Source organism: Thermobia domestica, chromosome 3 (assembly GCF_964235325.1).
Source record: "Thermobia domestica chromosome 3, izTheDome1.hap1.1, whole genome shotgun sequence".
Taxonomy (NCBI): Eukaryota; Metazoa; Arthropoda; class Insecta; order Zygentoma; family Lepismatidae; genus Thermobia; species Thermobia domestica.
The window spans coordinates 115,053,121-115,079,586 of NC_137456.1; the positions used below are offsets into that span (position 1 = coordinate 115,053,121).

Sequence of the window (26,466 nt, forward strand, 5' to 3'; positions counted from 1 at the left end):
CGTATATTTTTTTAAACGTACAGTATATGTATATCTTAATACATATATATACAATTCTCCAAGTTTTTTCGTTTTGTTCATGAAACGGTTATCAATATTTGTTATCAAATGTAACAGAATGACATTATGACTGATGACAAACATTATGAAGTGAAGGAATGGGAACCTAGAGTGAATTACGTACCTGGAGAATGCAACGTGAAATACGCTCCTTTGGTAGATCCTAATAAGATATTACTACCGCCACTTCATATCAAGTTAGGACTTATGAAAAACTTTGTCAAAGCCATGGGCACATCTGGTGAAGGTTTCAAGTATTTGCGAGATAAGTTCCCTAACCTGAGTGATGCTAAGATTTCAGCGGGAGTGTTTATTGGTCCCCAAATTAGGAAATTAATGCTTGATGATAGCTTTGACAGCAAGTTAAACAGTGCTGAGCTAGCTGCCTGGACAGCATTTAAGTGTGTTGTGCGCAACTTTCTGGGCAATAACAAAGCTGAGAGTTACACAGAAATCGTACAGGACATGATACAGAAATACAAAGAGTTGGGTTGTAGGATGTCTTTAAAAATCCACTTTTTGCACTCCCACCTCAGCTTCTTTCCTGCTAACCTAGGTGCTCTCAGCGACGAACAGGGGGAAAGATTCCACCAAGATATAATGGCAATGGGGAAAAGTACCAGGGACGATGGGATCCTTCAATGATGGGGGACTATTGTTGGGGTCTTGTTAGAGAATGCAACATTTCTTACAAAAGAAGGAAGTAGTGTACGTTTTTGTAACCCAATGGAAGTTTCATATATTGTGATAGTTTTGATTGTCTTTTCATGACCTTTTGGTAAATTTGTATTATTGTTTATTGTAAATTGTCACACTTGTAAATTATATTGTATTATATTTTATATATGTGTTTGTGGTAATAAAGCAAAACGTTTTACCTCAACTTAAGAGATCTGAAAGCATTACTATAAGGTGCAATAAACAGTACACACAGTATACATACAAACATATTTATTTCTCTAGAAAGAATAAAGCGATTATTACGAAACTTGGAGGGTTTGTTAAATATGAATCAAAGTATACTTAGGTATAATTTCTATGTTAGTATATGCAAGGGGACAAGATCTTGGGATGTAAAATAAACGAAAAGGGAAATTTTTGAGGGATTTTCCCGAAAATCCCTCTGTTACGGGAAAATCGTACGTGATGGAAAAAAACCGAGTACATATTCGAATTCAGCGTAAAAAGTTCCTTTAAGAACAGGTATTTCCTTTTATGTAACAAAACCTTAGTTAACTAGTGTTATCCAAGTTTCCTATAGTTTGTAAGAGATCTAGTTTGATGACGAAGAAAAACTTAAAGTAACAAAATTTTTCAGCTATTTAATTCCATAGTTTTGTGTAGCTTTCTATGAGCGAACGGCACAGATAACATTATGCTACTTACTACTCACATTTATTAGTATACAAGAGTTTAGGATGTTTCCTCTCGAAAAAGTGTCGTGAACGTAACGTCTCAAAAGATGTACCTATTTCATTTTTTGCATCAATAGATACACCTTGGGCTTCATTTTTCTTTACTCCGTTTCACTAGGCGAGTTTTAGAAACCTTGTTTATTACGAATCGAAGTTTAGAACATAGTACGTTACTATTTTAGAAAACTATACGCTTGCCTTTTCCAAAACATCAACATAAACAAATAATTTTAAACTTCTATGATGGTGAAGAGAACGTTTAGCTTTTCATTATCCCAATCTGAACTAGTTTCGTGCTGTAACAGCGTACGTCGAAGGGCGTGGTTGAGAGGATTAAAACATTAGGCTCATAATAACAAGATTTGTCTGTCGCTCACGACATGGGTGCTAAGTGCTTCACCACTCATTTCACTATCATCGTTTATCTCTAATCATCTCCTTTAGTCTAAAACTCACACATAAAAGGAATGAAACACAACGAAATACTGTAATGTATTAACAAATCCAACAAAAAGAAGCCATTTTGAAATTCGCCTTTCTCTGCAAGTTTTCAATTTTGGATATGCGAATTTTAGTTTTGGAAGGACAAAAAATGAATATACATTTTTTTAAAATCTTATTCTTACCAATATTTTATTCATATTTATTATTGGCTCGTCCAACACAAGTTACAAAATCAGAAATCTTCATAAAATTTACCAAATTGAAAGTATTATTACAATCTAAAGGTAAAATTTTAAAAAATAAGAAAAAAATGAATATAAGGGAACTTCCGTACTTTCGTACGTACTATAGTAACTTAACTAAGCAACTTAACAAATTTTATATTTTCAAAACTGGGTACAAAGTTGCTCCAGAGACAAATTTACTAGTACGGCAAAGGTCTTATTCAGCAGATGATACATTCCAATTTGAAGTAAATCGGTCTTCTATGGGTGGGCTTACTAAGATACTTGACTATCCTTGTTTGGTATTGTACTGGTAAGAGACATAGTGTGAGTGTATGGCACTCAGAAATGAAAGAAATCATATACCATGTTGTTTTATTACAAAGCACGGTATATTCTACATATTATTTAACAAGTAATTAACTTCTAATTCAAACTCAATATGGCTAACCAAACTTGCATGACACAGATCAACTCAACAGACAGAACGTCAAAGTTAAAGAAGTAAACTAATAAGCACTTTCTTTACACTAACACATATCACAGTAGGCATTCTGTTTATCCTATTTCCAACTATTATTTTATGATTCAAAGTTTGTTGGTATTAAAAGAAAGCATCAATCACGTGCAAAAAGTTTTCCTTAGAAAAACTTTATAAATCCAATTACCAAATTTGAAATTTACTGTTATTAATAGGAGATAGGATATTGTACCTCTGTCAATTCTGAAGCAACCATATTTTGATGCTAATAGGAATCTGGATGGATTGAAAGTTTGAGTTAAATTACAGCGCTACAGCCGTTAAACCACTGCACTTTAGTAATAAAATCATAAGCATTCGTTGCAACATAACCCATTCTAGAAAGGTCGCACTACAAATTTCACAAAATAACGTTTACGTCCTATCAGCTCTAAAGTTTGTCGTAGAGTTCGTCTACGATAGATCAAACTGGACCTATCCAGTGGTCAGCAAAAAATACTTTTTAAAAATCTAACGTACATTATCCGATCAATTTGTTTTAAAAAGATCTGTTCAAGAGTAAAAGTGAAACTGGAAATTTTCGCAGGTATAAACAGAGACATCCTATTTGAAGAAAGCGCACTTGTGATACCTTCTTCATTTATCTCATCCCAAAGATAAATTTTTTTCCAGGAAACCAAGAGATCTGAAGAAAATATTAATAATTTGAAAAAAATAAAGAAAATGAAGGAAATCACAAAAGTCGATAAAAATAAAAGTTCGTTAGATTTTCTCAGTAGCTATTAAAAGCTACGTAATTTGATTTTAATAAACATTTGTTTATTGAGCATATCGATTCATGATGTTGATTGCATACACTGAATTTTGGAAATAAACCAAAACTTTGGTTTTGTATTTAAATAAAATGTTAATCTTGTGCGGATGTATGCGTATACACCCTCATCATTGTCACACTATTATCGATTTCATTGAAACTAAAGCCTATGGTATATTATATACTGTACAACTACAAAAATTTTTGTTCATCGGTTAACAAATATCATACGTTTTACAATATAATTTTCGTACACAATGTGTGACCTATTTTGACGTTTTGATTTGTCGTGGCGAAACTGAAGCTAACCAAAAATATTTGTTATTAATCAATACTTGCTTCTAGCTGACTTGTCCTGAAATCTATTTGTTAACGTAGTGACGTCATTGGTTAACTCTCGCAAACTCAGTTCTTTTTATTCATATTTTTAAGGAAGAATCTCAGCTCATTGATATGCAAGAAAATAATACATGGAAATTTATGTCCGCTAAGCAGCAGCGTTGCCACTTCGAAGGAATGGTCCTTCCAAGGAATGGCTATGGTTTCCGTCATTGACTAATCTTATTATTCGTAAGGTAGGATGAATGTTAGAAAATTTCTTTCACAGGCTAAATTATGAATTTCTATTGTATCTTGTTAATATCACTTAGACGGTTATAATCCAATTGATATTGCATAGGGTGAGTTCGCCAATAGTCGACCGCTGAAAAAAAATTGTATTTCTAAGCACTTATAAAGCGTGATGATTTCATAGTATTTGACAAAAGTGAATTATTTGCTTTATTTGGGTTCTTTTGTACCATGATGTGTGTTAAATGCTCACTTTTAAAGTTTTGGAGTGATATAAAAATACATTTTACGAAAACTGATCAAAATTTCCACTTGTCGACCATCATCGCTCAGTAGTCGACCGCATTCAAGCTATTAGTCGACCGCGCGCAATTTCTATCGTTTCTATCACGTAGAAGTAATTGATTGCCTTAGATGATATTTCGAAATTGTATTATTCGCGAGATTTGAACTTGACAAAACGATTATATAGATTTTATTTAATTTTCATTAAGGTTTTCTTCTTAGTGATTATAAATGAAAGAGTCACGCTATTAGGATTTGATACATAGCTACTTTATTTGGAATGGACTTGAATATTAAATAGATCTTCCACGTGAAACAAGACTTCTCTCCTGCGTTATATGCACACGTTATCTTATCACTTATATTACGGTTTTACACATCCTAAACAAAGTACAAGTCTCTAATAATGTAGAAAATCCTAAGTGTTCACTTTTCTCCTGTGTGAAATATGTTTCTCTCCTGTGTTACTTGAGCACATTGAGTTATCTTCTCAAATATGATAAGATTTATCTCCTTTGTTACTTCAGCATGTCGAGTTATCGTCTCATATATGATAAGGTTTCTCTTTTGAGCTACTAGAGCACATTGAGTTATCTTTTCATGTAATAAGTTAACAGTAAGTTCCTGATTGTTTATTCAAATCATTTATATGGTACAATCTGCGCACAGAAACAGCTTATCTGCAAGTTCTTCCCATGCATAGCCAGATAAATTGGTACACCGAAGATGGAACCATTTATCACATTGATCGCAACCCACTGGTTTATTTTCACTTTCCAAACCAAAATCGTTTATTATCACTCCACATCCTGCGCATATGGCTCCATCGCCGTAATCAATTACATCTTCTTCATTGTGATGTTCTTCTACAACAGCAGTGGTTGTCTTCTTCGATCGTTTCTTTGGATTTTCCAGTTTGTTGCTCTTTTTTGCTGTTCTTTCATCCCTTTTGCGTTTCTTTTCCTCCCCTAGTTTCTTCTGTTCTTGTTTTGTAGTCAGTGCGCGGCGATATTCTTCTGAGCTAATTGCAAATGGTATCTTCTCTACCTTCTTCTTAGGCTTTTTGACTGGACTCTTAGGCCAGAACAGATGCTTTTTAAAAGTTGGCGTTATATATATTGGTCTGATAGTTTTAGGTGTTGTTGCGATATTCTTCTGACTTGATTCACTTGGTCCAGTAACAGCATCGCTTTCAATGTCTATTGTTGCTTGATGTGGTTCTGGTATAGAAACCAGAGCTTCAGTAGGAGGGTCTTTGGGGAAATAAATATCTTGCCGAATATCCTTCATAGGTTCAGTTTCATTCAGTGTAGTTGATGTGTTTCCTTTCTTCGCATTTGATGGCACAAATTCTGGAATAGACGCTTCCTTTCTCAGAATAATTAAAGGCCACTCTGATTCTGTTGTTGGATAAGACATAACTGATTCTTTGTTTGGCACAATACTGATTTCCACTTTCTCTTGTGTTGCAATGGTGTCGAATTCCTCAGGTTTAGTTGGTAGAATAGGTGTTATATTCACTCTGTTTTCAGTTGTTGCACTTTGGTTGGCTTCAACAGCCAATGACTGGAGAAGATCATTTAGTAAATCCTTTCCAACATTGAGAGTAGCTTGAGACAGGTGTTCATTGTTGTCATCAACTACAGGGATATCACCAACTACAACTTCGTCATCTAGTGGTAAGTTGGCACTTTTATCATCAGTTTGTAGTGCTTCGTCCATCGGCTTTTCTGCTGGAAGTTTCAAAACTTCAAGAACTGCGTTGGAAGTCAACCGCAGCCTTTTGAAGTTCATCCTTGTACACAGTAATAACTTTTCTTGCAGTACAAAGATCTTCTTCACTAACATTTGGCTGAGAGGAAGTGTACTCTCTATGTTTTTGCATACACTCTTGATGCATTTTGTGTAGTCCACAGCGTCTGGATTGAAAGGATACAGTCCACATTTGCGAAATCCAATTGTTGACGATGTTGCTGCTGTTGCTAGGACCTCTGCAATAAGTGGTGCAAATGAACTCTTGTAATGGAAGATAAATTATGTTCCGTTAGATAGCTGCGAACAACGAATTTCCAATTTGTTTTTAACGCCTTAAAGACGGATACATCGCATGGTTGCAAGATGTGCGTTGCATGAGGGTACAGGGCATACAATATGATCTCGTTGTTGTCACAAAATTTGTTTACTTTAAAAGTTAAGTGAGTTTTGTGACCATCGATGAAAAGTATTACAGGCTTAGGTACACTTATTGAAAACATTGGCGACCCACTCAAAGGACGTAAGACCTAGAGTTTAACGTGAGCTCCGAACCAATTGTATTCCCATGGAAAATTGAACCCAGGACTTTATTACAAAACAGAATACGTTAACACTTACCGGAATTTTGTTGAATTTATTTATGTCCTTTAAGCATTTGTGGCACATGACGGGATAGGGGAGGGAGAAGGATGAGGGAAGGTGTCGGCCAGAGCCTGTTATGTAACATCACGACATGTGCCTGTATAACTGACAAAACCCCTAAGAAACCTGTCAGAAGGGCCAGCATTGGAGTTTCAACCCGCACATCTCTCCATTCCCAATTCGTAATCCAGCAGGCTAGGCATTGGACAACGTGTCTGGTACATGCCTCCAAGAAATTATTATTTCTCTCATTCAGGAAGACGTGGTAGATGTACAGGAAACCCTTCTTGTTCTCATTTGTTTGCTTGTTTCTTTGTTTATTATGGTTTAACGTCCCTTCTTAGCATCGAGACTATTTAGAGACGTGGCCCTACAGTTTATAGTAATATTCGGACCGCTTTAATTCGTTCTATGCTCTCCCACTTGGAATTGAACTCGAGACACAGAGCACCAAAGGCACGGGTGCTACCCATTAGACCAGCGAGGAGGGCTTCTTGTTCTCGTGTTAAAAAAAAAAAACTTGGTTTCACATTGAAATAGTAGATCGTCAGAAAAAGAAACTTTCAACTAAGTTACTGAACAAGTTCCAATGAGCAAAACGCAAAACATAGTATGAAAGTGCGGTCGACAGGTGGCAATAAATATTCCAATAGTCGACCAACACGAGAAACAGGCGGTCGATTTTTAGAATATGTCACGAAATCAAAAATTGTATACATGCATGTTGAAAAACAGACCTTAATACCAAACAGGAAATAATTTGAAGCAATTTGGCGCACTCTCAAATAATCCAATAATCGACCACCCTTGGTCGACAATTGGTTTGTATGGGAAAGAAAAAATGCCAAATTCCGACCACATTTTAACATGTATTTTTTCATTTAATACTTTCCGGTTATTGACAAATTATACTGTACAGCTTCTAGAATAACTTAGTAATGTAACAAAATCATTTCTTACCTCACGTACTATCTATATCCTAAGAAAAGCGAAAAACAACAGGTGCACAAGATTCCCATTACACGCTGTCGTAAACTGTGCACCTGAGTCGTAATTCTACAGATACGTCGAAATTTATCGGTGAAAGACGACCAGCTGGCCAAGGGAGAGGTAAACAATGATTGTCATTGGTGGTATATGATGCTAGCTTTGTCGTGAATCACTTTCCGCTCCAAAAGACCATCAGATATATTTTATATACACAATAGTAAGCAAAAATGGTCGACTATTGGATGGCGGTCGACTATTAGCGAACTCACCCTACGTAAATTGAAATGTACGTGTGGCATTTATAATATAGGAGACCAAACACTATTTTTGAGGCTGTCTACAGAAACATTGTCAGAAATAGTTTGTTACAATCTTATGATTCCATGAATGTTCTTTTAGTTTCTCTTCCGTAGGAAAATTTCTACCACAAAATTTACAGTGAAACGGTTTATTCGATGTATGATTTCTAACATGTTTGTTCCAGGAACTGTTATCAGCGAAACGTCTGGAACAAATATTACACTTATATGGTTTCTCTCCAGTATGAATGCGAATGTGTTTCTTCCAGTCGCCGGACTTACAGAATGCTTTGGAACACCAGGAGCACTGATAACGAAACAGGTTTTCACCAGTTTGAGGTATCGTTTTATTGATTCCTCCGACGAATCCGGAATGGATCGTTAAGTCCTTTTGCCTGGAAGCAAAAAGTAAAATTTTATATCTTCTCTTAACTCATTATTTTTCTAATATTCAACATCATAATACATAATAATGCCGTGTTCGCACACGTAATTTGCGCCGCTGCGTATTTTGCGTACCCTAATTTTCGAACTTTATTTTTACTCCGTGTATTTTAAGTACGTACCTTTTTAATTAGGGTTGAATTTTCTTATTTAAATGCCTGTCTAGGTGAACATATTGTGAAAAAGAATGGGTATGATAGGATTATTGTTATATATTTAAAAAAAAAAACTCATATGTAAGGTGCTAGATAATACACCGACAAACTGGATGTGATAATAGACATGAAATTAAGCACAAAAAGTCAGATAAACACGGGTCTAAAAAGGCACCGTTTTCACGTAAGAGGCATTGAAAAAGTGACAAAACCGCTGATACAATGTCAAATATCTCATTAACGTGGTAAGATATCGTTGTTGGGTCAAAATAATACACTAAAAGTCACACCCAACAAGACAATAACGTATAGATGGAAGCGAAGCTTTGTGGTGCAGCATGGATCCTAATAGGTGGAGAAAATATACGTGGACTCTCCATCTACCTGTACAACAGACCTCTACCCGTGCGGCGACCGCTTCACTTAGATCTGCACGTCATTGCACTTGTTTGGTATGGCTTTCTATGTAATATTTTGATCCGGTAGCAATATCTTTCAGCGGCCATAATATATATATATATATATATATATATATATATATATATATATATATATATATATATATATATATATATATATATATATATATATATATATATATATATATATATATAACATTATATCAGCGGCATCGCAGCTTTTTCAATGCCTCTCACATGTCCATTTAACACATTTTGCCTAACTGAATGTCTACTATCTTCTCCTCCAGTTTGTCAATGTATTTATTATCTTGCCACTTTGTATAACAACTCTACATGTGCATACTTGTACGAGCATTCAGGGACTAACTTCATTCTTAAATGAATTATACTAGAACAGAAGCCAAACCAAGATATCTATTAACAATTCTGACTCTTCCGAGAAGACGCTCCCTTCTAGGCTCAGATAGACGCTCCCTTGTCCATTCGCTTTAGGTTGAATCTGCCTCACACTGTGCGGAAGAGAATGCAAAGAACGAGGACTAAAAAATTATTTCCTCCAGTAACAACGTGGACAAACTTGGAGGTGTGATACTACATCCAAAAAGAAGCAAAAAAAAAGTCCTAGTAAACATGGGGAAATTCCGTCCCGTTTAGGAGTGACAGAGTGTCGAAAGCGTGGGAACATGAAGTTCAGAGGGCAATAGTTCAAAAACAATACACCGTAGGATGTGCGGTTAAAAACGTCACTTAGGAAGTCATACCTACCCTATTGAAAAATGCATGTTTGAAAACGCCGCAATGCGTGCGCACTGGATTCCCCAAAGGAACGGAGGGATTCCCGGACGTGCTGTGAAGGAAAGAAGTGTCACATGTTGTTAATCCCGCACTCACGCATATTGGCCTCTGAAGTTCATGTTCCCACGCTTTCGACACGCTGTCACTCCTAAACGGGACGGAATTTCCCCATGTTAACTAGGACTTTTTTGCTTTTTGGATGTGGTATCACTCCTCCAAGTTTGTCCACGTAGTTACCGTTCAGCCTGTATAGTATTTTTTCATCGTGTTACACAACAGTATAGTAGCCTCGTCAAAACATTCTCGAGTTTTTTCTCAAAGGAGTGTTTCCATTTTTAGTAGATCCCTTTAAATTCCATCCAAACAGTATTTTCCACATAAATTGAACGGTTGAACCTTCCATGTTGGTGGCAACAATGCACATCACATCACTATTATCCAAGCTCGCTGATAAAATTACTGTGAGCGTGACGTACTAGTATCTTCCAGACACAAACTGTTATCAAAACAATTGAAACACCGTAACAAAGTGCAACATACCTGATTAATATGGTGACGGGCAAATTCAGCTTTCAGTATAGCTTATATACAATGTTAAGTTAAAGCACAAAACTCCTGAATCGTTTCCAATGGAATAATGGACTACGCTTCACTCATTACAGCTCCTAAATGTGTCACTGATGATAGAAAACGATATCTCCACATAACTTGCTGCTCTAAACTGACCATAGATGTTTAATAATGTTAAAGTCAAAGGATTGAACGGGCCAGGAGAAAAAGACTGAAGTTGCGCCTGACCTGATGTTCCTCCAACAATGCCTGAATACATCTGGCAATGTGTCCTGGCGGATTCTCATCTTGGCTCCTTCATTGTCACGAAACAATATCTGTACCACAGAATGAAACTGGATATCTAGAATATTTACATAATTACTGCCAGTCAGTAATTCGTCCTTTAAGAGTAATGATAGAATTAACAGAGTTTTATGAAAGTGCAGCCCACACAAGCACAAAGCCGCCGCTATACTTGAAGTAGATGGTCCGAAACATCTTCACTGTGGATACTAGCGTTATGCAGCTCATGTCACACTGTGATTGTGGAAACAGGTCGTTTCAGACAGTAAATATGTATAAGTTCAACAATCAGTCGGTGCCGCATTACCTCTAGTTCTTTATAACACCTTGGCTTCGTTTCCGTCCACTATTTCTCTTTGGTGGTGATATCTTACCAGAAGTTCTGAGTACGCCATCACCTTGGACACTGCTGCTCTTGATACACGTAACATATTGAAAGTCTTGGATACAATTGTTCCAATTACACTGGTCGAAAGTGGAGAAGTATTCCGTTTTGCCACATACACGAATCCGTTACTACTCTCTATATGAACGAACACAGCGCGAATATAAGACAGTTGTAGTAGAGGAATGTACAGTGTTACTAATTCTCAAGGAAACGAGTTACAGTACATGCGTTTTCCATAAGTTTGTGAACTATTTGTATCCATAAAATATTTATAAAATATATTATTCATTGCTTCAAACAAAAGTACCAAATTGGTATCTTTATAGATGATGCTTATATCCAAGGGATAATAACTAAAACTTCTCTGACCAGAGTAGACTGAGAGAAAAAAGTCGAGTGTTCTACCTAAATAATAGTGTACCAGGATGTGAAGGAATCAGTATGAGGAAGTCAAAGTTATTGACTTGGGGTAGTATCAATTACTTTAAAAAGATAAATTGTCCTTAGTGTCAGCCTCTATTTCCCCCCTCTCTGCAAAAATACCTGAAGTGCAATTTATTTGTTGTATATTAGTGAAAATATTTCCATTCATGTCTGGGAAAAGACTTAAATAAATGGAAGATAGAAGTACTCCGGAAATACTTGTAATCTATATTCAACACGATCAGAGATATGACAACGGAAGAATTTCCTGCGGAGACACCTCTTGGAATAATCAGTGGTACTCATGATAAGTTCCGTGTTTTTTTTTTTTCTTTTACAGTGAACGTACGGATATTTCTCAAGAATGACGGATATTTGACGACCAAGATTGGAGAGATTTTTTTAAAAAAATAGAACCTGGCATTACTGAATTTCAAGATGCGAAATGTCGAGTGTTCTACCTAAATAATAGTGTACAGTTCCGTGCCTTTATATATATATATAAAGTGTGTGTGGTAATTCTTAAATTAATTATCAATTACCAGGAATTAAAGACAAAAATCATTAAAGTAACAATGGAAGGAGTTGTACAACGAAACCTATAATCAAATAATATTGTTTACATAACAGTTGTATGCTACGAAGATTTAACTTTGTGTAGAAAGTGGCCGGATGGGTTCATTCAAATGTCCCATGATGTTAAAAACTTCCGTTAGGGGAAATTCAGTAAGAAGAAATTAACAGTAACGAATATCAGATTTTATATTAAATGTTGGAAATATGGACTTTGTGTTTTTGTTATTGTGGAATCTAGCCTATTAGTTTTCGTTAAGTTGCCAATAAAGTTGTGCTATTTAAAGAGGCCCACTCACGGTCCATGGTTTGCGCAAACAAGGCTGTTTGTGCAAACAGTTTGACCGTGTGTGGCGATGTATGAACTGTTTGCGCAAACGTTTGTGCAAACATTTTCCACATCGAACTCGTTCGAAAATTGTTTACACGAACATGATGTTTGCGCAAACACGTGGACCGTGTATGGGCATATTTGTGCAAACACGAGCTTTATTTCCGAGTAGGAAGCCTAGTGTACAGACGCTTATTTCTTGCGCTATGGCGTCAATGAATAGGAATCAAGAATTCTGGCGATAATTTATTGACCTTTATCGAAATTTGCCTGAACTGTGGAAGGTAAAGAGTGAAGATTATAAAAACAGGAATTTGAAAAATGCGGCATATGAGAAGTTATTGCAGATTTCAGATGAGAAACGATCATGGCCTTGTGTTGGCTTCACACGGCGTCCAATTGGCATTGAGCGGTGTTGACAGTTCGCGACAAGCAGTTATGCACGCTGTCTTCTCGCGCTACTGCGAATCTTGACAATATCACAGGCGCTACTTAGAAATATTGCACTAGCACATTAACTGCTCACTTTACCAAGTAGAGAAAAGAATTACGAACAAATACGTGAAAACTACATCTTTCTATGTCAACTGGTTGTCATGATAGACGCTTTGAAAGGCTTCCATATAAAACAATTAGTAAAACGAGCGTTGAGTCCCGCGTCTAATTTCCAGTGGATTTTGTTTCGATTTGCAAATAGAACTCACAACTTTTATTACAGGATAATCAGGGGTGTAGCCAGCAAGTTGTTCTAGGAGAACATTACTTTCAGGGGGAGGCAAGCTTTTCACATATTAAAAGCAGAACAAATTACCTCTTTCACAACATGAAAGCATTTTAACTTATCATACATACATACATACTATGCGCATATTATATTTTCACAATGCTTCCTTATCAAAAGACGGATCGTGACAGTACTGAAGTTAAAAACCAGAGTGCAAAAGATGAATCAATAAGCTATTCATAAGAAAATAAATGCTGTTTATAGCAGTCTGTTTATCTGACTTTGTGTTTGTGTAGGTTAAAATACTAAAGAGGGAAAAAAACGAAAAAATATTAACTCCGATATTATTATGCAATAATATAGTAGTGAGTTCACAGTGCACCCAGTTAGGGAAATGAGAATATAAAGCATATGATTAATTTTAGTTGATTCAATTAGGTATAGAAACCGTATTGATGATGATTGATTTTTTTTTAAATTATGTTTTATTATAAAGTCCTTCATTTGCATTAACTATTAAATAAGTTTATTAAACATATACCAGACGAACCTCATTTTGGAGCTGGAAATAGTTCGGAAAGACAGAGCCCCCTTTTCCCCCGTGGCTACATACCTTTGCAATCTTTGCCATCATCGTAAGAATAAAGCATGGGACGTTTGTAATTTGTTTTGAAATTTACTTCAAGATAGACCCTTTCTTATTCGACAGAAGGAACGCAGTACTTTCTTTTTTTTCTTTCACGTTCCACTGCCTTATGTGCGACTTTTAACACCCTCTTGTCTCCTCTATAAGGGAATTAAAAGCATCAGGCGTCTGAATGGTGTCATAAATTATCGTAACCCAAAACAAACTCGAGCATATCGAGTTGCTTAGGAATCAGATGGATTACTTTCGTGACACCTACACGAAGAACAAGGGTGCTACTTGTTATGAAAACGGAGAAGGAAAGAAAGGGGCTAGTGTAGAATTCATCAGTGTCTCGTTGCTTTCTTTCATGGTAGTTCGTTTATTCTCCAAAATTATAGTTGACAATGTCTTTAAGCATACCGAGTACAGCAGAAGTTTTATTTTCTGTCTTCCTTTTTTTCTTTTTCTTTCAAGTGCTACGAAGTCAAGCTCGAAGAATTATTTTTTGTGCTTACAGTTTTTGGAACCCATAAAAATAAATTTACAAGAGTCAGATTCAGACAAAGACGAAATATTAACTGACATAGATGATAGTGAAAGTAGTGTTGAAGACAAGTGTTTAGCATTTTCACTGGAAAAGTTAACATGTAAGTAATTTAGTTGCTATATATACTTCTAGGATGCACAGTCAAAATTCTTGAGTTTGCTGGAATAGTACATCTACATTGTGAATAATGTTGCCAATGTATGTGTCATAATCAACCACTCTTTCATCCACACCCTCTTCTTTCTTTTTGGTTTCGCGGATATTTCCGCTTCCAAAGCACAAGCAATTACTATCGCTAAACAAGCTGCTTCAGTGGACATGCTTACGCGATTAAACTCAAAATTGAACTGAAGTTTATGCAAACAGTTGTATCGTGTGTGGCCGAGTGTTTGCGCAAACACGATGTTTGCACAAACATGATGTTTGCGCAAACCGTGGACCGTGAGTGGGCCCTATAAGATACGAGCTATGCAGTCATTCCTTAGGTACCAGATAACCGATCCATGATCCTAATATGATCTTTCCACATAAGCGTTGATAAGATAAACACTGGTATCACAAGGTATTTTGTAATTTATTATCCTTTCTTAGTTGTTGCAGTCATAGTAAGAAACTACAAATTGGTCACTGTAAAATTTTTTTACATATAAACAAAATATTTGAATTGATGGTTGCAGAAGGAGACCGAGTCGCATTTCCTTGAAATGTGGTATATGAAGTCTTCCGATTGTCTAGGAGTATACACAACTTTGTGCATAGAAAGGGTACAAGTCAAAGGTGTTACAATCGTTTAAACGCAACAATGAACTTTAAGTTGAGCGCAAGAATAGTCTGCACTCCTGGATTTAAATACTTTTTCTTTAATATCGAAAAGCTACACAAAATGGACTTAGGTTCTTTCTGCAATACACCTTCTAACACATATACAAATGACCTGAAATATGTTCAAAAATACATCTTCAATACTTCTAATTTCGAATACAAATTATACACATATAACTTCACAGACTGTTATTCAACTAAGCCACTCTGGTTCACTTGTAACAAAACTGTTGATGGATAACACAGAATGGGTTACGTCTATCTATTCCCCGAGTCACTTGACTGCTTACTAGAAAATACGCAGTGGATAGCATATACGAAGTTCTTATCAAATGTAACTGTATAACAAAGGACACTTTACTAATTTACAAAAATTAGAACAACTTTCTTTACCAAGATAGCCTCTGTAAATGTTTTTTTTTTCCTTTTTATTCTTTATGAGATATTTCCTTTTATATTCAGACAATACAAAATAACTGTTATATGATTGCTTCTTTATAGTAACATGGAATCTTGGACAGCTATAGCTGAACTTCATTGACACATTTTTCAAATGACATTTAAAGCATAAAACCGAATACAGTACTTTTAAAACTTGAAACCAAAACATATAAGCATTTTTTCTCTTCTAAGAATAGTACATCAATGATTCAATAATGAATGTTTTTCTAACTTCTGTTCAGTGGAAAAACTTCTATTACAAACCTTACAAAGAAACGGTTTCAAAATATGAGTTCTCCTATGTTTGTTCCAGGAACTGTTATCACTGAATCGTTTGGAACAAACGTTACATTCATAGGGTTTCTCTCCTGTGTGGACGCGAACGTGTTTATTTAAGTCACCGGACTGATAAAAGACCTTGGAACACCAGGAACATGGATAATGGTAGAGGCTTCGTACATTTTGAAGATTCTTCACACTTCCACTCAAGAATTCGGAAGAAGTCACCAAATCACATTCTCTGGAAATAGAAATGTGTCATGTCTACTATATTAAAAAAACATGTATTCTTTATACTAGTTAATTCTATACGAATATAATGCATATCTATGAAATCTAAGTATGTTCCATAACTATGATATGTTGAATACCATCAAATAATACTCATATATTGATTGAAAATAGTTATGACGTATGGCAAGACAATATTTTTTTAAAAAATCATGTTGATATTTGTGGCATATTTCCGATTTAAAATATCTTCAGGCAAGCAATATGTAAGACCTGTAAAATGTATACTTAAAAAAAAACAGGGGCCGCAGTGGCTCAGTGGTAGAGCGTTCACCTCTGGTGCATGGGGTCCCGGGTTCAAACCCTGCTCCCGCCAAGTGAACTTTGTGGTGGACAAACACCGTGTGCGTGGGTTTTCTCGGGGTTCTCCCGTTTCCTCCCACTTTCTTCATTCCACCATTTCATTCATTTCTCATAATCACCGTCTCCTTTAGCCTAACCGGCATAACCGTGGGACGTAAAACTCACAGATTTCATTTAAAAAAACATTACATGATATTAATCAATAATAAATAATAAAAGTGTTAATAAAACCTAGCATTTATAAATTTATTGAAATCGCAATAAAAGCCGCGCGTGGTATATACGTATAAAGGAAATTAATCAAAATGAAATTGTCCAGCGCCTAACTATCAGTTTTGCTTAGTGTGTATTTTCCGTCCGTGTGCTACACAAGCAAATGACCCAAGTCATTACAAAAGCGTTGACAGAACAAATAAAGAAGATAGGTCAGTCAGCAGTCACTGATTTTTACTGTTGTACAAGAGGATGTAGTGAAATTTTTATCATTCCTTCTGTGGGCGCTAAACAAGAATATAAGGTTGATTCTAGTTTTGAGTTTACATATGCCAAGTGTTTTTAAGCTGTAAGTAAATATGTATAAAGTAAGTTAAGCAGAATTCAAAATAGGTTCAATTCTCAGGTCTTGTACAAATTTCATGCTAAAAAGGGACATTAAATAGTAAATTCACAAACAGCAATTTGTCATTGAAATTCTGAAATACGATTTACATAGAGACTCAGGATATTATTTGAATAAGGGAGAATTCTGTCTGAATTGGCTAGACAGGTGCTATTCCTTAGCCCGCCCTCTCTCTTCCTTCCTATCAATCCGCCACCTTATATCCACAGAAGTAACAAGGTAGGTTGGAAGAGAGTATTAAGCGGGAATCTTGCTTCTTTAGCTCTCTAGGGGTATGTCAAAGTAATAAACAAGTAAAAAAAAGAAGAAAAAAAAAGAAGCCAAGATTCATAGATTATGGGAGGAATGCCTCCCCCTTCGTCGCTTCTCCAGCCTATCAAGGAAAAAATTTATAAACATAAACTAAGGTCGACAAAAGAGTATCAGCTTAAATAAAAACCTGAAATTGCCCTGGAATATCTCTTTATTGACTAGTTAAAATATCTGTACCATGAGGTTACTCGCTCTGTAACCGCAAGCCCTCCTAAAGGCAGAGACCTCCACTATTAGGCCTGCTGTCTCCTAACAAGTTCCTCTAATTTCTCTAAAGAACCTTAAATTATTATTATGGACTCGAACAGGAACTCAAGCCTCACTCCAGCCTTCGTGAATTCCCGAGCCCTTAAAATCATCCGAGAACCTCATTAAAATTCTCATCCCGGCAAGCACCGAAAAGGTAACTGCCCAAGTCATTCTCTCAGACAGAACCAGTGCCAGCATTAAAATCTAAAGAGAAACCCTCATTTCGGGCTACTCTGGCCTATGTCCCTAAAAAAAAATAATGATCTAGCTATTGTTTACGAAGTCGCAGGCTTCATCACTTAGAAACCTGCTCAAAACTATCAGGAGCAGCTCATTCCGCCCGCTCCGTCCAAAAATTCTTAAAGTAAAAAAAAAGAACTTTATTCACCTATGTCTGGACATAGAGACAACCCTCTTACCGGAACAAGAGAGTCCCCGAAGAAAATCTTATAAGAAGTGAATCCTGGAAGAAGGGGTGGGTTGACTTATATAGTCTCAAGCCTCTCGCCAAGTGGTCAGCTTTCCACACAATTTCCCCCTTCTTCCCTGTAAAAAAAAAAAAACGAAAAATAGAAAGTGAAGCTTCCCACGGCGTATAGGGGAGTCAAGTCCAGAGCTCATTTTGTAACTTTCTAAAACTGCTAAAATAATAAAAAAAAATGTTAGAGGCATAACAAGAATTCATTTACACAAGATTCTTAACATTTTAAAATATATAAAAACAAAGCAAAAAATTAGCACTATATACATAAGTACCTTGGCCAAGGATTTTTCATACCACTAAAACAATACTAAAATTATATTAAATACTAATTTAATTACAAAAATATTTACAAATGAAACAGCTATGCACCAAAGGTGCTATAGCATAGCCTACCTCCTTAAAAAAAAGGAAAAAAAAGAAAATTCTCTGTATTATAGTCCAAAGTCTTTGAATTCATCCTCAATTGTTCATTGTTTTAGATAATTTCCTTTTCACTGTCTTATTAACAGAAAAAAATGTATATCAAAATAATAAAACACACGAACTAATTCACTCATAAAGTCAATAATTGTTCAAAGTCTGGTTCAGTTCTATATTTCACAAAAATTCATATCTTAATTTCAATACACACTTACACTTAGATAATTGTTCCTACTGAACACAGTCACTAACACCACTGTAGAGTCCTTGTAGTAGAGATTTTCCCGGAGTCAAAATTTCAGTTTCCTTCTAGCCGGAGAATCAGTTATAGGGACATTTTCAACGTCAATGTCACGTCCTGGAGTTAGTGGAAGAAAATCTTCGTCGAAACAGAGGCAAAGAACATCGTCGTTCCCTGCTTCGTGGTCGTGTGAGGGAACTCGACCGGGGGTCGAACCAGTTCCCTCAGGTTCCGGAGTCGGAGCCGTATCTTTTACAGTTTGCAGCAACCTAATCTCCTGCAGCGAACATGTCGACGGGTCTATTTTTTGGATCTTATGGTCGGGGTTATTTTCATCTGATCGTTTTAATCTTCGCTTATTGTTCTTGTTAGAGTCCACATTGAACAGGAGTATAAGTTCTATAGGATTAGCAGGATCCGGTCTGGCTGCGCAAAATACATGTCTAACAGACTTCTTCGGTTTCTTAAAATAATTCTTCTTCTCCATATTTAGACTGAACTCGGAGAAGAATCCTCAGGGTTTATCTCGGTCAGACGTAAAAGGAAATATGTCCAGTTTTCTAAGTTCACAATTCTTATATCACTTTTTTTTTAAAATGTGGGGAAAAAAAAGGGGGGAACAACAACAAAATCAAAGAAGGCACTGTACAACGAATGACCACCCAACATTAGAAAGTTTTTTTTAAAAAAAAAACTATTTCCCACTCTTTCCTATTCAAGCTTAGTTACTAATGACAATTGACGGCAAACTAAAGTAGTGAACAAAGAAAAGAACTATTTTGACGCCAATAACGAATTATAGATGTGGAAAGTTTGTCTTTTCAATCCCTATATATACTTTTGTTCCGGGACTTTCAAGCGCGTGTGTCCCTCACAACTATTGTTAACCTTTTTCCTCGGCACATGGTAGTCTTCTTTCTGTTCAGGAAGATGTCTTGCAAAGGCCGGGGGCTCATAAAACTTCTTAAAGAAGTCACAATTGACCCTTATTTCCTTGTTGTCAAAGACATTCCTGACTAAATAAGTATTTTCTGCAAGCTTCGACTTTATTACGTAAGGACCATCGTATTTGGGTAAGAACGACTTCGTAACAGATTTCGCTAGGCAAGAAAGCCTGACTGATTTCACCCACACCTTTTGTCCGATTCTGAAGGGGTTAGGCAAGCGCGACCTATCATAAAACCTTTTCTGAGTGGCGTGTCTCTTCTTTTGAATTTCATTTGCACGCTCAAAAGCCCGTTTAACCCTAGACTTAATTTCCCACGCATAGCGGGGGTACGAATCCTCGCTCTGTTCTTCACTTTCAACTGGAGACAAAAGTGGGTCCAAGGGAGAAGATACACTGCGACCATAATGCAATTCAAAAGGAGTATATTGAGTGGCCGCACATGTTCTCGAGTTTAGAGCAAACTCAATAAATCTCAAATCTTTCGCCCATTGGTCATGCTCTTCATTATACATGGCCAACATCATCTTGCAATCCTTAACAACTTTTTCAGATTTATTCCCCTTTGGCCTGTATAGAGAAATCTTAATGCTCTTCGACCCTAATATGCGTAAAGTTTCCGTCCACAATTTCCCAGAAAAGCTTTGATGGTTGTCACTGATGATCTTTCGGTACACACCGTGTCTGCAAAAAAATTCCACCAAGCACGACGAAACCGCTTTTGCTGTAATCTTCCTTAATGGAAATAAATTCACATATCGGGTGAAGCTGTCAATAACAATAAGGCAATATGAGAAACCTCCGTTCTTAGAGCGAGTCACGGGTTCAAATGTATCTACATAGGCTGTACGGCCGGCCACACACTCCAGTGTACTGGACATTAAACCAAATTTTCGTTTGCCATAGTCCTTGTACTTAGCGCATACCACGCAACTTTTACAAAACTGCATAATATCCCTATGCATTCCCAGCCAAAAATATCGTTTTCTAATTCGAGAAAACGTCTCCCTGGGATGAGGGTGTCCGGAAAATTCAGCGTTGTGGGCTCTATCACAAACTATGGCTCGCAGTGAAGCGGGGACCCACACACACTGAAACTCAATTTCATCAAAAAGCATCTTCCTAATTAAAATTCCCTCGTCCGATATAAAAGTTCCCTTAGACCAGTTTTTAAATTTCTTCATCTGCTTCTTGGGAATAGCATTTCTTTCACCTCTAATAAAAGCCAGCAATCTTTTTAGAAAAACATCCTTTTCCTGATGCTCGACTAATCTCGCAGGAACAATAATGTCCTCGTAATTGAGAGAATCGTTTCTTTCTTCGTCGTCCCCTTCTACCTCCACTATAAGACAGAAAGGTAAGACAGAAAGCATTTCTCTCTTCTCCTTGGGACTAACTTCTATGTGCCTAGGAAGCGTCCTCATACTATCCCTCTTTCTTTCTCTGAGTTTCCTCTTAACCTCCTTAATATCTTTACTAACTTGCTTGTCGATGATAAAAATCTCCTCACTCTGGAGATCTTCTGCATCAACAAGCCGTCCATCTTCACCTAACACTTTTAAGAAACCAGCGTCGGTCTCACTTTGAAGTGGCAAGAGCTCATTAGAAATTTCTGAACCTTCAAAATCTTCTGGTTCGGTAAAACCGTCTTCGATGCGGCTTAAATAGTCGACATAGTGTTTGGCGCCTTTTACAAATTTGAGCACCACCGGAAATCTAGAAATTCGAGTAACCCACCTAGTAATCATAGGAGGGGCCTTCGTCGTTTTTAGAAGCGAAAGAAGCGATCGATGATCTGTATGGACAACTACCATCGGACTGTGCATAATATAAAGTTCGTGACGCTCTAAACCAAGAAGTATTCCAAGTAGTTCACGATGAGACGTGCTGTACTTCATTTGTACTTCATTGAATTTGCGTGACCCAAATGATACAACACAAAGTTTTCCATTTTCATCCTTCTGTGCCAAAACATAACCGGCGGCAGTCCCGCTCGAATCGACGAACAGATGAAAAACTTCATTAATTCGGGGCAATAAAAGCTTCCTATTTTGCGCAATCTCCCTTTTTAATGCATTTAGTGCGTCTTCATGCTTAGCTTCCCATTTGAATACACTGTTTCGCTTTAAAAGATCGGTCAACGGGCTTACTATTTTTGCCATGTTCGGTATCTGAAATCTAAGATACTGGCAAAACCCAAGAATTGACTGCAGTTTCTTAACATTCTTAGGTCTCTGTAGCTGTTCGGCCATTTTAATTTTCTCATCAGTACATGATATTCTTCCGTGACAAACACGGTAGCCAAGAAACTGAATTTCTTCCGTAAACAGTTTCGTCTTAGATGGACTGAACGTTAAGTTTGCCCTCTTAAATCTTTTTAAAACCTCCGAGAAGAGTTTTAATAACTCCTCCTTATCATTCGAACCCAGGATTACGTCATCATAATATGTTACGACCTTCGTATAATACAGTTCCTTAAGAACATCTTGCATCAATCGGTTCAAACTAAACGGGAGGGAGCTTAACCCGTAAAATCCTCGAAGAAAGTGGTAAGTCCCGAAATGAGTCAAAAAGGTTGTGTATTTTTGACTGTTTTGTGCTATAGGAAGCTGAGCGAATGCATAGCTGAGATCCGTAGATATCCAGTACTTTTTATCACCTAAATAAGAAAGAGCCTCCATCATCCCCGGAATTCCCATCGTAACCCTTTCCGTTGCTCTGTTCAAGGATCTGGAGTCCATTATTAATTTAAAAGTTCCATTTTTCTTCTTGTGAAGAATGGGATTGCTAACCCATCGAGAGTTATTACATTTCTTAATGATTCCCTTTGCCTCCATGTCATCAAGTAGTTCCTTCATAATCTTCTTCTTCTCCTCCGAAAGAGGGCGTAACCTTGCACTAAAGGGGCGGGTATCCTTCAACACAATTTCGTGTTCCAACAAATCAGTTAGACCGGGGTCCTCTGAAAAAACTTCTTTGTTATCATAAAGAACTTCCTTCAAACGCTCAAAAAGATCTGGCTCCAAATCTACGCTCTTAAGCATTTCAGCTATTCGATCAATCTCCGGTTCTAAGGCAGCGACTTCCGAGCATTTTTGAACGTTCTCAGCCTTAGGAATGTCAAATAAACAAATAGAATCCTCACCGCTACTGATTGACCATCCGGATTCCGAAATATGAAGAGCGATTTTTGCATTAGACAAAAAATCTCGGCCAGTTATGAGGGGTCTTGTACACGAGGCGAGGACGTGAAACTTTTGTCTCACCCTGTACTTGCAGAAATTAACATATACAATAACGTAGCCTTCTGTTTCCGTCGTTCCAGAGGCAAGAGCTATCTTTAAAGGTTTTCTCTTTAATTTAACGCCTTTATTTATCCATTTATTTGCTATCTCCCGTGATACTACACAGATAGAGCTTCCTGAATCCAAAAACGTTAGATATTCATCCCCTAGGATCTTACATCTTAAAAGAGGCTCTCTTAATTGTGCTTCCCCCCCTCTGCAGGCGAGGAGAGAGTCCGTCCGTTTTTTTGCATTTTCTTGAAAAATTGTCTTTTTCCATTTCCTGGTCTGGGGCGACCTGTTTGTTCGTTTCTTTCTCCTTCCCCCTCTTTTCCCCGTGAGGACCTAAAATGAGCTGTCTGGGTAGCTTCCCTCCCCCTGCTTTTTATGACTTTCTTCTTGGCCGAGGGACTCGACCCAGTAACTATGTTTTGACTATGGTTAGTAATTACAAGGCTTTTCTTGCTTGCTTGTATCAAGCCTACTGAAACTGGAGGCAACCAGTTTTTCTTTTCCTCTTCTCTGGGAAACACAAAGGGTGTTAGGAAATTTTCGTCTTCAAATTTCCATGCACGTTCCCTCAGAAAAAGCGAAATACCTGTTTTTGATAGTAGATCAAAACCTGCAATAACCGGCAATGCCAGACTTTCCAAAACGTAAAAGGTGTGGACAAACCGCTTGTTCTTGATGCAAAACGGGATTGTAATCTTTCCGACGCAAGTAGCCCTTCCGCTTGCTAATTCCACTGTTAAGTTATCCTTCCGTAATTTGGCCCCCTGTTGAATCCACTTAGAAGCAGTATTTTCATCTACCAAACTAATAAAGCTGCCACTGTCCAGGTACATGAAGGTCTTATTTCGCTGTACGTAACCATACAAAAACGGTTCCCGGTTTCTTTGATTTAGAGGGGTGACTTTCCTAACAGAAGCTGAAACCTTCTTCTCGTCTCTTCGTTCTCTCTGTGCTTTAAAACATTGTTTACGACGGTGACCATAGTTACCACATGAAAAGCATTGAATCTGCTTCTTCTCCTCCCCCTTTCCTTCCTTGTTTACTTCCTTCTTACCGGAAGCGCTTATTTCAGAAGTCCGGCGAACGAACCCAGGGTCCAGAGCTTTTAACGTAACTGGTGGTATTCCATTTCCGTTTTCCTTTGCTTTTTCAAACCCAGTAAGCGCTGCGACTGAATGCTTAATTGACTTGCTTTCCTGAATGTTATACTTCTGGGTGTACGTGAATTCAGACAATAGAAGGGACTGAATCTTCAAGGATTCCCGTTCTAATTCCTTCAACGTATCAAAGCTCTTTTCGAAAAGAAACTTCTTGTAACTCGGATGTGCCTTCTCAACAATTTTCGCCACTTGTTGTTTCTCAGGCAAAGGATCTTTTACACGAGAGAACAAAACGGCCATCTCTCTGATAAAGAATGACAGAGTTTCGTCTGGTGATTGGACCCTAGAGTTAATTAACGACTCTATTTCTGATTCATAGGTGAAACTAAAGAATTCTTGCAATAAACTATCTTTAAAATTACTAAAATTGTCAAACGGCTTTTTGAAATTATACCAGTGATGCGCATTATCTGTCAAAACTCTGGGAATAACGAACTCGAGTAAATCATCCAAACTAAGATTCTTTTGTTTCGCATACTCAGTTATCCCGTCTAAAAACTCAAAAGGTAACTCCCCTTTCTTACCAGAAAACGTGGGAGGTGCCAGTTTAAGCTCCGGCAGATCTAAATTGCGCCGACATCTGCATTCGGAGGCGCTCTCATCGCTTCCACGTGAGCTGTTAACTTTCAGCCTCCTAATAGCTTCTAACAATTTTTCTGTACTAGTATTCTCGTCTCCTTCCAAGCCTAACTCGGAGCTTAAGGCGCTTAGATCAATCTGACTCGCCATTTTCTGCCCTCTTGTTCTACCTGACCTTAAAATCATAGGCTAAAGAAAACAACCAAATATCAATTAATCGAAGGACACTAAAACCCACAACAAGAAACGAAAGAAGAAAATATATCTTTAAATCTTAATTATAACTGCGAGGTTATAATCCCGGAAAAGAGCCCACACTTCTATGCTATTCCTTAGCCCGCCCTCTCTCTTCCTTCCTATCAATCCGCCACCTTATATCCACAGAAGTAACAAGGTAGGTTGGAAGAGAGTATTAAGCGGGAATCTTGCTTCTTTAGCTCTCTAGGGGTATGTCAAAGTAATAAACAAGTAAAAAAAAGAAAAAAAAAAGAAGCCAAGATTCATAGATTATGGGAGGAATGCCTCCCCCTTCGTCGCTTCTCCAGCCTATCAAGGAAAAAATTTATAAACATAAACTAAGGTCGACAAAAGAGTATCAGCTTAAATAAAAACCTGAAATTGCCCTGGAATATCTCTTTATTGACTAGTTAAAATATCTGTACCATGAGGTTACTCGCTCTGTAACCGCAAGCCCTCCTAAAGGCAGAGACCTCCACTATTAGGCCTGCTGTCTCCTAACAAGTTCCTCTAATTTCTCTAAAGAACCTTAAATTATTATTATGGACTCGAACAGGAACTCAAGCCTCACTCCAGCCTTCGTGAATTCCCGAGCCCTTAAAATCATCCGAGAACCTCATTAAAATTCTCATCCCGGCAAGCACCGAAAAGGTAACTGCCCAAGTCATTCTCTCAGACAGAACCAGTGCCAGCATTAAAATCTAAAGAGAAACCCTCATTTCGGGCTACTCTGGCCTATGTCCCTAAAAAAAAATAATGATCTAGCTATTGTTTACGAAGTCGCAGGCTTCATCACTTAGAAACCTGCTCAAAACTATCAGGAGCAGCTCATTCCGCCCGCTCCGTCCAAAAATTCTTAAAGTAAAAAAAAAGAACTTTATTCACCTATGTCTGGACATAGAGACAACCCTCTTACCGGAACAAGAGAGTCCCCGAAGAAAATCTTATAAGAAGTGAATCCTGGAAGAAGGGGTGGGTTGACTTATATAGTCTCAAGCCTCTCGCCAAGTGGTCAGCTTTCCACACAATTTCCCCCTTCTTCCCTGTAAAAAAAAAAAAACGAAAAATAGAAAGTGAAGCTTCCCACGGCGTATAGGGGAGTCAAGTCCAGAGCTCATTTTGTAACTTTCTAAAACTGCTAAAATAATAAAAAAAAATGTTAGAGGCATAACAAGAATTCATTTACACAAGATTCTTAACATTTTAAAATATATAAAAACAAAGCAAAAAATTAGCACTATATACATAAGTACCTTGGCCAAGGATTTTTCATACCACTAAAACAATACTAAAATTATATTAAATACTAATTTAATTACAAAAATATTTACAAATGAAACAGCTATGCACCAAAGGTGCTATAGCACAGGATAGGATGGAACTACTAGTTTTTCTTTCTGTAGCGATGAATATTAAAGTGTAGTTAGTTAGCATCATTACCAATGGTATTTAGAACACAGAGTCAGATTTAGCCTAATTAGTAGTAAAGATTCCTTATTTACCTGATTGTTACTTGTAAATAC

General features: G+C 37.1%; 1 protein-coding gene across 4 annotated transcripts in view; it reads right to left on the minus strand.

Annotated features, from left to right (window-relative positions):
- LOC145680673 (uncharacterized) overlaps positions 1-26,466 on the minus strand; it is a 613,323-nt gene that overhangs the window by 57,841 nt on the left and 529,016 nt on the right. The window contains exon 4 of one of the 4 annotated variants that reach the window (XM_081751490.1): positions 15,714-16,047. The exons of the other annotated variants lie outside the window; for them this stretch is intronic. Coding sequence (XP_081607616.1) covers positions 15,729-16,047 — 319 coding nt within the window. The 3' untranslated portion in view covers positions 15,714-15,728. Of the gene's footprint in view, positions 1-15,713; positions 16,048-26,466 lie in introns of those variants that run through there. 4 annotated transcript variants of the gene reach the window in all.